This window comes from Lactuca virosa, chromosome 7 (genome assembly GCF_052849685.1).
Source record: "Lactuca virosa cultivar CGN04683 chromosome 7, Lactuca_virosa_CGN04683_v6, whole genome shotgun sequence".
NCBI lineage: Eukaryota > Viridiplantae > Streptophyta > Magnoliopsida > Asterales > Asteraceae > Lactuca > Lactuca virosa.
In genome coordinates, this window is record NC_136432.1 from 7,016,250 (window position 1) to 7,034,549 (window position 18,300).

At 34.5% G+C, this 18,300-nt stretch overlaps 2 protein-coding genes across 3 annotated transcripts; one reads left to right on the forward strand and one right to left on the reverse strand.

Annotated features, from left to right (window-relative positions):
• The first annotated feature begins 4,928 nt into the window (after positions 1-4,928).
• Positions 4,929-9,653, forward strand: SK21 (SKP1-like 21). Its single transcript, XM_079060864.1, has 10 exons — positions 4,929-5,101; positions 5,814-5,897; positions 6,922-7,143; positions 7,570-7,761; positions 7,845-7,955; positions 8,335-8,413; positions 8,573-8,694; positions 8,791-8,978; positions 9,068-9,213; positions 9,309-9,653. Exons 2-10 carry the CDS (start codon positions 5,868-5,870, stop codon positions 9,344-9,346), a joined length of 1,128 nt encoding a protein of 375 aa, XP_078916990.1. The 5' UTR covers positions 4,929-5,101; positions 5,814-5,867; the 3' UTR covers positions 9,347-9,653.
• Positions 9,654-12,867: 3,214 nt separating this feature from the next.
• On the reverse strand, positions 12,868-16,529 carry LOC145124318 (signal peptide peptidase-like 4). 2 transcript variants are annotated; one of them, XM_079059607.1, is made up of 14 exons: positions 16,146-16,529; positions 15,642-15,800; positions 15,452-15,563; positions 15,238-15,357; positions 14,978-15,129; positions 14,736-14,918; positions 14,571-14,605; positions 14,319-14,481; positions 14,128-14,181; positions 13,942-14,034; positions 13,728-13,870; positions 13,555-13,625; positions 13,381-13,464; positions 12,868-13,315 (listed from the first exon to the last, which is right to left on the reverse strand). In XM_079059607.1, exons 1-14 carry the CDS (start codon positions 16,296-16,298, stop codon positions 13,197-13,199), a joined length of 1,641 nt encoding a protein of 546 aa, XP_078915733.1. In that variant the 5' UTR covers positions 16,299-16,529; the 3' UTR covers positions 12,868-13,196. The 2 variants fall into 2 exon arrangements, with proteins under 2 accessions (XP_078915733.1, XP_078915734.1); XM_079059608.1 differs by having other exon boundaries at positions 12,868-13,328.
• Between the last annotated feature and the right edge of the window lie 1,771 nt (positions 16,530-18,300).

The following is an 18,300-nucleotide window of genomic DNA, read 5'->3' on the forward strand; positions in this document are numbered from 1 at the left end:
TCAGGTTTCTGGCAAGTTCTACTTGATGAAGAATCGCAGCTTCTCACTGCCTTCACATGTCCTGATGGACTCTTTCAATGGAAAGTACTACCCTTTGGGCTTAAACAAGCTCCTAGTATTTTTCAAAGACACATGCAGAACGCTCTTCGAGGCCTTGAAGGTTTCTGCACTGTATACGTTGATGACATCATGATCTTCAGCAAAAATGAACAAGAACACTATGTTCATGTCACACAGGTTCTCAGAACTATTTTAAAATATGGAATAATACTTTCAAAAAAGAAAGCTCATCTTTTCAAAACAAAAATCAATTTTTTGGGTTTAGAAATAAATGAAGGTACTCATTGTCCTCAAAAGCATATTCTTGAACATTTACATGACTTTCCAAATGTTTTAGAAGACAAAAAACAACTGCAAAGATTTCTTGGTGTTTTAACTTATGCTGAAACATATATTGAAAAACTTGCAGCCATGAGAAAACCTTTACAGGTAAAATTAAAAAAAGATGTCATCTGGAATTGGTCAAATGCTGATACAGACTACATCAAAAAGATAAAGAAAGTTTTAATCAATTTTCCAAAACTTTATCTTCCAAACATTGAAGACAGTTTAATTATTGAAACTGATGCTTCTGATGAATTTTGGGGAGGTGTTTTAAAAGCTAAAAACCCCAAAAACGAAGAACAAATTTGCAGGTACACCTCTGGCAGTTTCAAAGCAGCTGAGAAAAACTACCATAGCAATGAAAAAGAATTACTCGCTGTAAAAAGAGTTATTACAAAATTCTCTGTATATTTAACACCAGTAAATTTCCTGGTTCGTACAGATAATAAAAATTTTACTTATTTCCTCCGAACGAAGATTGCAGGAGATAACAAATTAGGCCGGCTAATACGATGGCAAGAGTGGTTCTCACGATATACTTTCGCTGTTGAACATCTCGCAGGAAACAAAAACGTACTGGCAGACTGCCTCACTCGTGACTTCAGGTATGCCTTACATCATCCATGATCTCACTTGCTCCTCTCGAGCCCTATAAAAGGATATGATCCTCATGACATATTTCCTCACAAAAAACTTCACCTACAAAAAAGTGAGGAGGAGATTAGAGAGAAAAGTAAACAAAAATTGAGTTTACAAAAATGGAAGACCTCAACATTTTGAGGATGAAGAAACAAATGCTCCTCATAGAGCTATCTGCAATTGAGCAGAAAATCAACTTGTATGAACAAGTAACAACGGTCACCAATGTACCGGAAAGCGAAAGCTCAAAAACAAAGGCTATTCCAGTGCAAACGACACCTGGTAAAGAATCAACAAATCCGTTGAAAGCTGATGCTTTGCTAAAAAGCATAATAAAGGAGACAGCTACTCCTCTTCCTAATGGAAAAACTAGCTTATTGGTTGATCCCAATCCTTGTACTGAAGGAATCAGTAAAATGACAACTTTGTCACCCACTAACAAATCTGTGCAGGAGTTCACACCAGATTACAAAAAAGCTCTTAACAAAGAAGCTGAAAGATTTTATGTAATCTATAAAGGACCCCATGCCGGTGTTCATACTGACTGGGGAATTACAGAAACCTTCTGTAAAGTTGATAAAGTTACTTGCAAAAAATTCAGAAATGAAACATCTGCAAGATTAAGCCTTGCCACTTATCAAGACGATACAAGCAAGACTAACCAACCACTTCTTCGACCAAAAATTCAAAAAGTCAAAGAAGCCCACAGAGACCAAAGGTTTGACGTTCCAATTGACGTTCAACAAATGGTTAACTATCCTGAAATCTCTTTTGAAGATTTCAGAACAATCTGGAAGAAAGCAAGAGCTGCATGCCCAGAAGACCTTGTTCATGAAAAGTTTTTCACTACGGACAAGAAAACAAAAAGTCTGTTCAACTTTCTCGAAGGAGCAGATGCAAAATTAGTCTACCAAGCCTTTCAAGCTGGACTAATCGACAATATCTACCCAAGCTGCAACCTTCAAGAACTCAAATTCTTCCCAAGCAGCATGGTAGAATCCATTAAGAACTTTCGAAAGAAAGTACTTAAAGCAAAAGATAATCCGATCTACATCAGATGCATCTCTTCACTCCCAGAATGGATTCAAGAATCAACTCTTTCTCCATACCACTTTCTGGAAATTGGTCTTTCTAAAGCCAATAGAGAGATTGAACAATCTCAACCAATGGAAGATAAAGATCTACCTTTCACAGAAATTCTTCATCCTAACCGCGTCAATGGTTTAAGAAGAATATCAGAAAAAATCATTGAAATTATCTCTGGTTCAAAAAAGAAGATTAATTATACCGATTCACATTGTATAATTACAAGCTGGAGTTACAACAACACCAGCCAAGAAGATCTTCGTCAAGCCTCCAAGTTTGGAGAAAAATTCATGAACAATAGCATGGAAGTATCCAATGCTACACGCCAACACTTCTGCCGACATGCAGAACAACTTTTCGAAGAACATCTTTGTCACTTTTGTGATTGCAAAGATTCGGAGACAAAGGAGGGACCCCCCTCTGAAGATGACAAATCCTCATCATCTTAAAGAAAGATGCTTCACGTGTCAAATGGCCCCTCCACTCAAAAAAAATAATGCCTTTTCTCCATTATTAAAAGCTTTCCAGCTGTCCACAATAATGTAATCTTTAGTGGATAAAAACGTCATGCCTGACATAATAGGCAAGGATCAGACCCTCTCAATATATCTATAAATTGAGAGTTATGTTTTAGAGAAAGGATCATCGCAATAACGAGTGCAACAAAAACACTCTCTATCTTGTAAATTTTCAGTTCAATGTCTTGTGAGTAAAAATCTCCCTTAGAAGGGAGAGATGTAAAATATTATAGGAGTACTCCCATTTCGGGAGCTCTTTTATCAATAAATCTTTGTTTTGTTATACTTGAGTGTTCTTACAAAATAGAGTCATGAAACCTGTAAGTGACAGAGTGTCAGGTCGACGATGGTCAACAGTACCACAGGCATGAGGCCAACAGGGAAAGCAACCACATAGACCAATGATTGACACAGGCTGGCTTGAATAGTTTCTATCTATGTAAGTAATACTCCTACTACAAAACACTTATTGATTAATGAGTTTTCTCTTTACAATTTTTTGCATCTATTTTCCTTCTAAACATACAAAATATAATAAACAAATTCCGTACACCCCCACTGGTATCAGAGTACTAGGAGCTTGTTTAAGCCCAAAGGGTAGTACTTTCCATTGAAAGAGTCCATCAGGACATGTGAAGGCAGTGAGAAGCTGCGATTCTTCATCAAGTAGAACTTGCCAGAAACCTGACTTGCAGTCGAAGCTTGAATAAATGTTTTTTCCTCGTAGAAGAGTCAAGAGTTCGTGCATATTGGGAAGATTATGTGAGTCTCCAATAGTTGCATCATTGATTGCTTTGTAATTGACAACCATGCGCTTCTTTCCTCTTCTTTTCTCTGCTTCTTTATTGACAAGAAAGGCAGGAGACATATGAGGGGATTTTGATTCTATAATTAGTCTCATATCAAGTAATTCCTTGATTTGTTTGGAAAATTCTTCTCTATCTTGTAAAGAGTAAACCATAGGTTTTTCTCTAATAACCGTCTTGGGATTAATAAGCTTAATTGAAGCTTTCATCCATCCTTTGGTTTTATTTGGATCAATAGGATTTTCAGAACAAACTTTTTCAAGAAGATCTTCAATCTGTTTGAACCTGGTAGTTTGAATAGAAATAATCTTTTCTTTATTAATCCCTTCATGGGTTATATTAGTACCTGGAATTTGTTTTTCTTTAGAACCTTTTTCTTGAGTTTCAAGAAAACCTGGTTTTCCTTTGCTATAGGCTTCTGTAACCTTTTTTATAATTACCATATCATTATTAAGATGAAAGGCGATTCTATCTATCCATTGTATGAATGGTCCATAAATTTGACAGAAGTTGTTTCCAATTATGATATCAATTCCTGAATTTTGTTGGTAAATAGTGGGAACGTTGAAATGTTCTCCTGAAAGTTCGAGATTAATGTTTCTACAAACTTTATTAATTTTTATGGTTTCACCATTTGCAATAGTGGCACTAATTTCTTTGGGAGCGTTTTCCCAGAGTTCATCCGGAATGATGAATTTGCTTGCAAGACATAAAGATGCACCTGTGTCTACAAAACAATGTACTCTAAATTTTTTATATCCTTTAAAGTTAAGGAAAGTAGAAACATAGATAGAGTTTGGATTAGTAAGATTCATGATAAGGGAATCATCAATCTTCTGGAGGTTTACGCAAAAATGGTTAATCTCCTCCTCTCTGAAAAGTGGGGTTTGTATGGGACTAGTCTGAGTCATCCGTTGTTGATTCGTATTCATCAGTGTCTGATGAAGATTCTGTCTCAACATGATATATAAAAACATGTTGTGTACCATCATACTCTTCTTCAAGAGCTTCAAATCCCCCATTGTTAGCGGTTTGTAAAACCTTGACTTTGTCTGGGTATTTTTTTCTATTTGGACATTCATTGGCGTAGTGTCCTTCTGGGGAATACGACCAACTAGCAAAAGGGTTTTTAAGATTAAAGGGTATTATGGTCTATTCAATTTTTATTTTAATTTTAAAAATTTAAGAATATAGGAAAAAGAATATTAGATGTTAAAAACTATTAAAAAAAATATTTGGGCAAATCCGATATTTTAGAAGATTAGCAAGGGCAAATACGATATTTAGAGTTTAGGTCGGGCAAATACGATATTTAGATGTTTACTAAGGGCGTATATGACCTATTTACTATCACACCCATTTGGAAAAATAAACAAGATAAAGGGGGAAAATCATATGTTTAAATGTGAAAGGGCAGAAATTGAATAATCCTAAAATTACAATTCAAACCCCAAATTTTGTCAATTCATATCATGACAACCCTTATATTTTTATCCCTAATTTGAATCACACACACAGGGGTATCGCCATTTGTAGATATAGAGAGCAAAAACACACAAAATTACCTCTCTCTCGTTCTTATCCATTAATTGATTCCGCTAATAACCGCCAAATTTCACAGAAATTTTAAAGCGCGTCTTCTCAAATCTCTGTTAGATCTTCACTCAGGTACATAGAACTGTAATCTCGTATTTGTTTATGCAAATGTATGAGATTGCGCGTTGATTGAAATGTGTAAATGTTTATTCTTTCAACCTGTTGGTGATTGTGTCTAGGTTTGTGTTATTGATGTATATCACTATATAAGTTGCTCGATTTTTCAGTGTTTATAGTCGCGAACTTCGGTGAAGTTTTTTTCTTAGGTTTTTTTTTTATTTATTTATTTATCTGAAATGGACTTTTTTCTTAGTAAATTAGCGAACGAAGGAACCTTTGTTTGCTAAATTGGCAATGGATGGGCGGCTCTAGGATTAGGGTTTTGCAGAATTGATGAATAATTAGGTTTGATTTTTTTTTTCCGGCAAAATTTAGTGTCTGTTTGTTTAGGTCTAGGTTTAGGCTTTGCATCGATAAAGGAATGATTTTTATGTTATCTACATGGTATTATTTGCTGAATAATCTGGTTACAAGGGTTCTGTACCCGAAGCATTAGGGTTTTGCACTAACCGCCAAATGACTGGTTATTTAGTTGCTACAATTGATCAGAGACTAAAATGATCGGAATTCTCTTCAATCCACTCACAATGAATTGGGTCTTTTTAAATTTATAATGAACAAGCGACCATGTCTAGAGTTTTGCATGTTAACGATTGAGTTTGGTGTTATATCTAAATTTTGTTATCTAATCACTAAAATTTCTTACTTTAAATATTGAATACAGGTTAGAGTTTATCAGTAAGTCATCCGATTGTTGCTTATCTACCGTCCTGACATAATGTCAGAGCCGGATGTAATCAAACCTGAGGTATCATATATGGTTATTCCCTTCTTTTCTATATGCACCCTCTTTTTTATTTATTTGTTTTGTACTTTATCCTTTTGGCTCTTCCAAAAGTATTTATTTTTAGGTTTGTTATATGTGTAAGGAGGTCTAGGTTATTGTCTTACTCTATCCTGCCTTCATACCGGAAAAGATACTTCTGACCTTTGATGTTAAAAGTTAGCATTTTTTTTTGTAAGAAAATGGAAATGGGATGTTGGTTGGATAGCAAAATTAACACATGATGTCTGGCAAGATTATTCCATTTTTTATATCATACATAGAAACGTTTATGTGTTTTCAATCCTCAACCTTATGAAATCAGACAGTCAATGCATTTTCTTGATCATGAATCAGTTGTATAGACCATGAAAGCATGAAAGTTCTGTTCACAAGTTATAAATATGGGCTAATCACTTATTTATGCAACAAAGTTGCACCTTTTTTACCCATTTATGCAACAAAGTGGATTTTTTAGCAATTTATGCAGCCATGTTTCAAGTTTTTAACAATTATTTTACCAATATATGCAACCAAAATTGTAAAATAATGCTTAAATTGACAAGAAATTCACTTTATTGCATAAAATTGGTAAAAAGTTGTAAGTTGTAACTTTGTTGCATAAATAGGTGATTACCCCACCCCTATCAATAATGTTTACAAATTTTCTTGATCATAAATCAGTTGTTAAACCAGGAAAGCATCATATCATGTTTACAGCTCATAAATTTTGTCTACAACTTTTTGTAAATTCCGGTTTTGGTTTTCGGGATATGCGACCAAAATTTTTCTATCTGGTTTAACATGAAAACAAGGTCAAATTATACCTTTGCTTTTTATGGGTTTTAATTTCCCGAAAGGGCAAAAGAATCATGTACTATGTGGTACCAGACTTGTGGGGTTTTGAAAATTTCTGTAAGGTTTGTGAATCCCAAAAGTGTTCAGATTTACATACGAAGTACATATGTGGCACAATGATTTAATTCTAATGTTTTTTTTTTTTTTTTAGATGATGAAGTCTTATATATGGCTTCAAACTGCTGATGGGTCGATTCAACAAGTGGAACAAGAGGTTGCTATATTTTGTCCTTTGATATGTCATGAGATACATGCAGGCATGGGATCTTCAAAAACATACCCAATCTCTCTTCCAGCACGAGTAAATCCTGTCACATTAAGTTTAATCCTTGATTATTGCCGATTCCATCAAGTACCAGGCCGCTCAAATAAGGTATGCATCAAATTAAAAAAAAAAAAAACCATTTTGGGAAGAAAAAAAAGACACGGGTCAAATGTTTAAAAATTGCCCAATTTATATATACCAAGTGTTCACAACCTTATTAAATGTTTTATTGAAGAAGTTGGATGATTATTTCAAGGGTTAAATAGTAACATAGTTCCATTGATTTGTTTATATAGCATCTTAATTTCACTTCTTCCTAGTACAACATTGTACTTTGAAAAATCTACTCAGTTATAGCAATGTCATCCAAATACAAATCAACTTTGAATTCTATAAATAAGGTTGATTTTGCAAAGTACAATCTCCAGATTAGAATAAATAACTGAAAGTAGAATGCTGTAATAGAAAGAAATAAGAGTTGCATGCTATAATAATAATGCACAAGTAAAGAAAGTACATTTTTTTTTTGTATAGGAGCGGAAGTCATTTGATGAGAAGTTCATTCGGATGGACACAAATCGGCTATGTGAGTTAACATCTGCTGCTGACAGCCTACAATTAAAGCCATTAGTTGATCTTACAAGTCGGGCACTTGCAAGAATGATTGAAGGAAAAACTCCTGAAGAAATCCGTGAAACTTTTCATATACCCGATGATCTTACAGAGGTGTTTGTTGTATATATTTATGATATGACATATGTATATGCTTTATTAGCATTTAGTAATAATAAATCTTCAATTTCTTGCAGGAAGAAAAGTTAGAGCCTTTGAAAAATATAACTGATGATCCTCGGATACGATTATTGAATCGACTTTATGCACGAAAGAGGAAAGAACTAAAAGAAAAAGAGAAACTTAAGGTGATTAATGTTTCCTTGTTTGTCAGTATGACTAGACATGACATAACAGGTTGTACTGTGTGTGTGTGTTTGTTGTACCTGGACTGATGTCATTGGGGACAAAAGTTGCAATTTTTTGTCCTACCCAAAAAGGTGGAACAGTCAGGGATTTAAATTTCTCTTTTTGTGAAAAAGACATAAATGCCCTTCTTTTAAGGTAAGTATTCTTTTTTCGTGTTTGTCAGTATGACAAGACATGACATCACAGTTGTTCTTGGACTGTGAGTGGGACAAAAAGTTGCAATTTTTTGTCCTGCCCAAAAACATGGGCACTATTTGGGACATGGAGTTGTTGTTGAAAAAGACGTAAATGCCCTTTCTGTTGGGTTTGGATTTTCAGAATGTTGAGGTGGAAGCGGAGCATGTAGATGATCGATCAGTTGATGAACTTTTGTCATTTATAAATGGAGAAAATGGAGGTACCTCCCTAGCATCAGTATGAGTACTTGCTTCTCTTTCTATAGTTTTTATCTATTTATTAAGTGTTGTGTTGGTGGCGATGTACTTGTTAAAATGACAATTTTATTATCTGATCTTGAATTGCATTTATATTTTGATGTTTTTCATTATTATTGCAGAGTCAAAAGAAGTAAAAACAGCAAAGAGCAAAAAGAAAAACCGAAGAAGAAAGGAGCAACATAAGAATAATGCTTCTGTATGCGCTATTTCAGATGCTTCATCTACAGACAATGCCACCAAGGTCATAACCGTAATTTATTCTTTACAAAGCGATTGAACAAGTTCCTCATTTAAAAAAAAAAAAAAAGAGAGAGAGACATGTGTGTTATGTTTACAGGAATCAAATGGTATTGGTTCTGTGGGGCATGATGATGATAATAGGGTGAAAAGTCGTTGTCTACCCAATATCAACGAGCTTTTAAAGTTGCAAGATTCAGAAGATGATAGATTTGGACTTGATGATGAATTTGATGATTGTGATATAGGAGATGGGATAGATCCTGAAATAAAAGAGCAAATTGACAGGTACTTCTATTTAATATTCTTATTCTTATTCTTAGAGTGAATTGAATTTGAAAATTGAAAGTAGAATGGTATGATTGGTGTTTTGTCAGAGAAGTGGAGGACTTTGCACGAAGGTTGAATTCTGATTGGCCAGAGAGAGTGCAAGAGCTTCTATCTCTAGGCCAAGAACGGAGGCCAAGTTTATATTCTGTTTCTGTTAATGGAAATGGAAATGGTTGCTCAGCAAAATTCTCAAGTACCTTTCTTTTTAAACTTTTTACTACACTCCATTAAACAAAATCTAAGACTTTTGCTAATTCTGTTACTGTAAATATAATTACTAATGGACAGATTCAACAAGGCTGGAGATGGAGAAGCATGAGAAGTGATGAGAGGAGAGGAGGGAGACTCAGATTTTGACCTTAAAGAAAGAAAGAAAGAAAAAAAAAAAAAAGAGTAGAAATGTACGGATGGATGGATGCCATGGGAATTGGGATTATTCTCAAGTGTAAACCACCTCACCTCACCTCACCAGTCACCTCTAATGACGTTTCTTTGTGAAAACCCAAATGATGCATGCATGCAATTTTGATTTGTTTTTTTTTTTTTTGGTTGGATAATAATCTCAAGTTCAAGTTTGTACTATTATTTAATGGTGTTTTAAAAATAAACAACCAAATTCTACTTGCTAAAAAACCTCCAGACTAGCTCACAGCAGGATAAAAGTAACCATTGCCATATAATGACAAAAAAGTAGGTTGTCTAATACGCTGTGTTAGGATTTAGAACTGAGTTTAAGTTCTAATCCTGTACCTTGAATGTCTCGTTTTAATTGTTATGATGGTTAAAATGTATCCGATGAAAAGAAAGATTATTTTTTATGTCTTTGATAATCAATTTTTTTTATGCTCTTTTAAAATTAAAAAATTGTGTTCACTTGATTTTTTTTCCTTGATCCTTTCTCAATTCCACTCATTACCAATGACAACAGACCTCGGAAGGTTGGAATCCTATTATTATAATGAGGTAGGGTAGGTAGATGTCAAAATTCTCTCCACAAAGGTGGACACAGGATTTCATATTAGGTGTGACATTTTTTTTTTTATGCGGTGAAACATAATATAAAAACATAAAAACGATCAATTCCATCAATGGAGTGTAAAGGAAGTTGATTTTGTACCCAATTTCGAGCTTGGAGTCGCCAAGTTGAAAAGATGTAGCCAGGTGAGAAGTGCGATTTGCAAAGGCAACAACGCGAGCGAAAAAAAAGCAGTGACCGGCAGCGAGTCTTCTTTCTTCAATATGCCACTGCAATTTTTTTTCTTCTTCTAATTACCGAATTGGATTAAAACATTGAGTTTCTAATAATAATTTTGGGATTTTAAATTGCAGTCTAGAGTGACATTTTTACGTAGTTGCACAAATTTTTTACATAGTGAATACAATTATAGAAAAAAAAATCGAATTTGTTGCACTGCGTACAAGCAAGTTAGACGTTGCCGACGCCACTATTGGACACCATACAAAACCGCCCCTGTCTGTCTCTTCATGGAGAGAAGCGACTATGGGGCTGTTTGTTTTTTTTTTGTGAAGATCTGCGCAACCACTTTTGTCTACGCCGCGCAGACATATGCGCTCGCAGAGTGTTTGTTTTTTGGAAGTGAGCAGATCAAAAAACGTCTGCGCGAGGTCTTCCTGGCGCAGACATGGGCCACTGTCTTCAATGGTCTTCAGACCTCATTTTAACCTAAACCAAAAAAAAAAAAAACATGGGCCATCGTGCTATTTTTTTTCTTTCGTGCTATTTTTTTTCTTTCTTTTTTTGCTGAAAATGCATTTTTAATGTTTATGACATGAAATTATTTGAAAAATCAATTTATTTCAACAGCTGCAGACGTTAAAAACAAACAGTCTTCTTATTGCAGACTGCAGACATTTGGTCCACCTCTTCTGCCGCAGAGGCTTGCAGATGTGGTCCGCAGACTGCAGACATTTTGGCTTAAAAAAACAAACAACACCTATGTCATAAAGATGACCTTCCGACATGTGCAAAGCAAGGGAACTTGTCTGTCAATGAGGAAAAACAAGAATAAGAAGAAGAGAGTCAGTCAAAGTGAGCAATAAGATAGGCACAAAGATAAATCATAATAAAAGCAAAAAGACTTCACGAACCTACAAATGAGACAAAAGCGAGAGAAGTAAGTCAATATAAACAATAAAAACAAATACATGATTAAAATAATAGACAACTATACGAAATGAAGTATATATCAATACCTGAAAATGAGACAAAAGCAAGGGGAATAAGTTAATATAAGCAACAAAAAATATATGAATAAAATAACAAACAATTATACGAAAGGAAGCATATATCAATAATTCAATATTAATGATCATGATAGAAAAAAAAACGACAATGATGCTAGCCTGCTCATGTTTACCCTCCAAATCGTTATATCTGAAGCCATGTCCTCGGAATGAACAAGCTTCTTCATGTTTAGTCTCACATTATCCACCTAAAACGTCACCTCTTACCATCAAACATCATAGGCTCTATCCTCTTTATTGGTCTCCTTCAGACATGCTCATAGCCCCATACCACCTCAAACGTCATCTAAATTTTTATAAGATCTATGTCACTCCTAACGATTTTCTTATAACAATATTCGATATCCTATTTAACAAAATTCTACTACAAATCCACCTCAACATCCTTATTTATGTTACTTTCATCTTCCTCTCACCGTCCTTTTTGCTAGGCTAACATTCAAATCCATACATCATGACCAGTCTAATAGCCACCTTGTAAAAGTTTCCCTTCATTTTCAAGGAACCTTTTTGTCACACAAATTTCCGATAGCCGCCCTCTACTTTAACAAACCCGCCTTAATGCAAAGGGTGACGTTTACCTCCACACCAACTCTCCACTAAATTTGAACCAAAGGTACTATGTTTTAAACGTGTTGATCTATAGTCATTTTCAAATTGATCTTAAAATAGACTACCAAAACAATGTCATCTGCCAAAAAAAAAACATACACCAATGCATATCCCTTTGGATCTCATAAGATACATTGCCTAAGATCAAGGCAAAGTCGTACACGCTGAGAGTCTTACCCTGGTGTAGCACAACCTCAACCAAGAAAGAACTTGTGTTTCCGACTAGGGTCTGCACACGTTGTAAACACCGACAATACATATCGCAAAAAGCCACGTCATATCTCCTGGGGACGCTTCTAGCTTTCAAGGTTCTCCAAATCAACTCTCGGCGATAACCTTTGACAACGGCTTTTAATGATTTTTTTTGTTTCATCATTTTCTAATCTTATTTAACAAAATCTATCTTTATATATCTTCGTCAATACATTTTTCTTTTTTACACTTGAACATTTATATTCATTTATGTGAAGTTTTTGTAGTCTTCCTTTAATTTGTTCTTTTAAGAACCTCTCATATATAGTTTTTAATATCTGATAATGTCAATTTTGATAGTCTTTGATAAAGGCTTTTTAACGATATTTTTTTGCACATAAGAGGTTCAATTTTATTTTGCATATATTTAAAAAGAAAAACAAATATATTGTAAAACATGCTCCCTTGAAGGTGGTTCACCATTTGGTGAAGATATAAAGACAGCTTGCCTTGTTTTGTAAGCAAACTTGTGTTACCCTTCTAGCCACCCATGAAGGCCCTATGATTTGAACTTAGGTCTCATATTTTACATATTTAGTAAATTCAATTAATGAGTTAAAATATAATAAAAATTAATATTAAAATACGACTTAAGAGTATAAAATGAAAATATTTTTGAAGGAAAAAAGTTAAGTGTCAAAAAAAGAAAAACCACTCAATGAAAAATAAATGGTTATCATAAAATGCAAAAAAAAAAAAAAAAAAAAAAAAAAAAAGGTGTTGCCCTCCACTGGGAGGTGGGAGGTGCTTTAATAGAAGGCTAAAAGCGACCAAAATCTAAACCAATGTGGCACTATATGTACAAGTAATTAACGCATTATCCTCTAAATTTCCTATTTACGCTTGGGATTAAAGGACTTGCAACAAATCTTGTAAGAGCATACATAAACAAATAAAATCCATAACAATATACAACTTTCGCTACAAGACGTACAACTCTCTAATGCATTACACAATCGGGACAATGCATTAGTCGGTTGTAGTTGTTGTAATGGAAGTTGTAGATTGTCATAAACTACATACACTTAGGAAAACTAGTAAGCAGTACTAGTGTTGAGACTCAGAGGAGGGTTGAAGCTGCACATGTGGGCAAATCCTATCAGGTTCGCCTCTTGTCCATAAATGTCTTAAATCACCTCTCTTCATTCCCAATGTTATAAAAGTCCCTGCAAATATTAACTATAAAAATAAATTTGTACATTATCATTCTTAGGGCTCCAACTAAACCTACCCAATGTGAAGGGAACAATGTAAAGCAAAGCTGGTTGACCATGTCCATCCATCAAGTTCAAAGCCACATATGTAATAAGTAAACCTGCATGTTATAATTTGTTAAATTAATTGTCAAAAAAAAAAAAAAGTAGATTGGTATTATGGCATATTATATGTATACAAGTTTGCGTACCTAATCCGTAAGCAATCATTGTCCATGAGAAATATCCGGCTCGAAGGCTTTTGTTGGACAACCAATCGTATCTGTAAATAAAGTCAACAAAACAATCTTTGACTTATAAATTATAATCACTAATTTCTATAATTGGATAAATTTTTCAAAGTAGAATGGTGAATTGTTGTAACCTTAAAGAAAAGGCTACTAATAATCCTGGTAAAATGATATCCCCAAATCCAATGATGCTGTAGCCACCCCATGGATCAAACATCCTAGGGATTTTCAGCAGCATGGGAATCCCATCTTCACCACTGTTATCTCCACGAGCCACCTGTAAATTCATTATTAAATAAATAATTACTAATAATCTTCTAGTTTAAAACTCAAAATAAGAAAACTCACCACTATCATCACACTTTCATGGAACATCCATTTTGATACAAACACCCAGAAAATGTCATACAAGAACGCACAGCTCAACAGAACAGTTCCCACCTAAATTCATCAAATAAAAAAAATTAATTAATTAATCACCTTAAAAGACACAACACTTACTTAGAAAAAAAAAAACAAAATTTTGATGATTACCTTGAGATTAGGCACTTGGATTATCTGGATTACTGTGATAATCAATGCGACGCCCTGATGTAAAAATTGAGATAAAAAAAAAAAAAAGATTTTATTCTATGTAACTATTTCATCTCTTTCGAAGTTGCATATAAATTCAAAACATTTAAAAGAAATATATACTGTAATAGATAATATTAGATTAAACTTACAAGTATATCTTGGCCTATCCAAGCAAAAGAAAAACGGCGATAAACAGCCCATACAACAGCAGATGTCACACAGAATGGAGAAACACCTAGTGTTAAATACGATACTGCCCCTAGAAAAGGGATCTTCACATATGTTTTTGCAGCTTGTTCAAATAATTTGAAACTGCATTTATTATATTGTTAGTTCAGACTTGTTATAATAGTGTAAAACCAACTTTAATATCTATAAAATTATGTTAAATTGAAGAATACCATGACAATAAAGCCACCAAACAAGTTTGCAGACCCTGAGAAGTGAGAACAAACAAAAAGAGTGAATATAAAGAATTTTCCTTTTGTTTATAAAATGTGCAATAGAAAATACACGTTTTGATAAAAGCAAATAACAGTGAAACTATTAATATTATTATGAGATACCTCAGCACCACCAATGGCAAACAAGACAACCAAGACTTCAATAAACCCGTATGACATCCACTTGTAAAGCATAACCAAGAAACATGATGCAATCACAACAAACACAATTGCTGATGTGGTGTTGATCTCCACCACACCACTTGAATTTGAAACCTCCATATTCAAGTATTCATCAGAACCATCCTGTAAATTTCACATTCATATCAGTCACAGTCAAAGTCAAAGTCAAAGCCAAAATCAACCTTTAACAGTTTGTCCTGCTCAATGGCAGCTTCTCTAGCACTCCAGGCAGACCAGTAAGATGCACATAGTATGGTGCCAACAGCCATAAGCCATAAAAACACCTCAGCAACATCAACCAGTGGCCTCTTTGGAGAGTATAGCTGCACAAAAACTGAGTATAACACAAGTTACAATTACCACCAAGCCTGCTACTATTATTTAAGGTTGGTTTTCATCCTCATTTTATAATCATCTTAATACACCTGTCCTTACTCCTTACCATTCAAGTTTTTCTGGAGATTCTGTTTCAAGCTTTCACCAGCATCTTGTGGAAGCATGACTACAGGGATGCCAATACTAACATCAGGTTCATCAGGTTCACACACCATCTTGAACAGTTCTAAACAAGAATCAACATTTATGAAGTTAAGATATATGTATATGGTAATAATATAGTTTCTTTGATTGCTAAAATCCCCAATAAGCTTATATACCTGTGCCATTGTTAATGATGAGGATAGCTGAAGCACCAGCAGCTTCAGCAACATTTGCCTTGGTTGTAAAGCTGCAGTTCCCTCGATGCACAAGGATAGTTTCACCAGTAAGCTACAGAAAACATGATCATAAAAATTTCAACAAAGATCTACAAGGAAAGAGGAAGAAGAAGATGAAGAAAAAGTAAACCTTGTTTTTAGGTGTTGTGCAACAGTCGGAAGGGTCTGCAAGAGCAATTCTGCTTTTATCGGCATCCTTCTCCTTGGATTCCAAGGTGGGACCAAATCGGGCACCAACACCGACGAACTCATCTTCTTCTCTATCATCAATCCAAGTTGGAACCTTCACCTGTTACATAACATAAAGGAATCAGCAAATAGGTGAAAAAGTGTACACCTGAAATTCGGATTTTCTATATTTCAAATGCTTGAGCTAAGGAAATTCAGTTTAGGGTACGATTATGATTTTCTTAGATTTAATTTGACTCATTTTATCAACCTTAGATCACAATCCAACTCTAATACCTCAACCTTAGTCCATCAGCCATAGAAGAACTTCAATTTGAAACAATAATTAAGTAAGAAAACTATTGCAATCACACAAATCACCGTACACTGCGTGACAAATGAACCAACCTGCACATAGAGAAAGCTCACGAGCAAAAAACAATAACAATAACAAATGAATTATTACCAGAACAAAGTTGTTGTCACATCCGGGTCTCGTAGGAGCAACATCATCATGGTGAACTATATCGCCGGCGAAAACAAGAGAAACACAGGAAATTAGCGAAATTACAACCAACGCAAGCACAGCTCTGCTTGGTATCGCTACTGCTGCCTCCATTAATTGGTTCTTGGATCAGGTTTGAAAGCGATCAGTAGTAGAAGGAATTGGTTCAAGAAAACGTGAAGATTGGTGCTGCTTCGTTTTGGTTTGTCATGGTGCGGTGTGACGACGGCGATGACGATGGAGTAGGCGGCAGAAAATGGCGAATATATACGTACGGAAAGCGCGTGTGAACGCGAATTGCTTCTTTTGTTACTTTCGTAACCAACCGCAACAATGGCATTTGAAATGTCGCTCAACAAAATAATAGACATTTTTTTTTGGAATTTGCAAGTGGGTGTCATGAGTTTGTTAAAAAAATATTTCTATATTATCATGTGACCGGTTTATGAATGTAAGTAAAGTAATGTTTGTACTTACTTTCTTAAATGTAAAAGAATAAAAATCTGTTGTAAAATGGGAATGTTATCACCAAAAGGAATTTGACATTTCTATGACCTAAAATTAAAGAGCATTCCCACTTGTTTATTATTAGTATACTATTTACTTTCATTAGTACTGTGTTTAATGAATAAACTTGTTAGAGTGCGACTTTGATCTTTTTGTAACCCGCTACGGAACGAATTGAAGAAACCCGAATGATGATTTCGAAGAGATAAGTGTTTAGAGTACGCTAAGGGCCGTTAGGCCAACCTGTTTTGTTATTCCGGAATTATTTACATACGGGTTCGACCCAATAGCTGCTACGGTTTTCAGTTATAACTTATAAGTATTCATAGTTAGGAATCCAATGTATCACTTTGTAAACATTCAAGTAATAGAAAAGTTTTGTGATTCCTGTATGTTTACATATCAACCGAACCACGTTAATTTTATACGTTGTTTTTCGTGCTTTCTTTGCTTGCTCGCTTAACATGACTAAAATTGGATGAAGTAAAGTTATTGTCGTAGTTTTGTAAGGAAAGAGATTAAGAAGGGATGAGAATCATGTTATGGATGGAAGTCTTGTAAGCAATAACATCTCCAATGGATGCTTTGTTACTAAAATGGAAATATTGGAAGTAAAATGCATTCACCACCTATTGAGTTTCAAATAAATGGATAAAAGAGGCATTTATCTCAAATTTGAAGGGGTTAAATGTTACATTGGTTTTAAGAAGCGTGAACGCTTTGATGTGCTAAGGATCCCATTGGCTGATGTGCGATGTGATTTCGCAAGCATCAGGAACGCAAGGCACACAAGTAGTCACCGATGAATCGTGATTACCAAGATAAAATAATAAATCACAATATAGATAGAAAATATGAATATATGATACACTAATGATCTAACATAAGTGGGAAATGTGCAACTCATAGTACTCAATATCATCGTCAATCGTCATCAACCCCGTCATCAATCCCAAGTACAATGGTATCTCCCTCGTCACCAGACAATCATATAGCTTATTCTATCTAATTTTCATCATTATCAACCAACACACTCTACGAGATGACCTACTAGATTCGTTGGATGTTCCTTTTTTCCTTTATCATTTCTTGATACTCTAGTTATATAACTAGCATCGGTTACCTCAGAGAGACAGTGGCTACAATATCTCATGTCAAATCATTTTTGTTTCCTTCTTCCATTCGCCTTGTTAACCACCATTTCTCTGATTGGTTTTCTATAGTATGATAAGATCGCAAATATCATTTGTTTTATATCTATGGTTTAAGGCATGGTTGGATTTCACATCAACCACATCATTCAGTCTAAAGCATGGTTGGATTTCACATAAACCACAAGGACCAGTGGCGTAACGTGTCTGATAGTTGTCCTCAACATGACACTTTTTGCAAACCGTAAGGACCAATCATGAAATTTTGTCTTAAATATATTAATGTTATTTTTATTAAAATACAAAGATGAAAATTACAGACTTATATTTGTAATTAAAACCACAAGGGTCGTTCAATAATTACATTAGGAAAGAAGGGCATTTCAGTAATTTCACGATTTAAGTAAAATGATTAGTTATTTCTAATTTCACTAAATAAAAGTGTGTTAACAATTTGG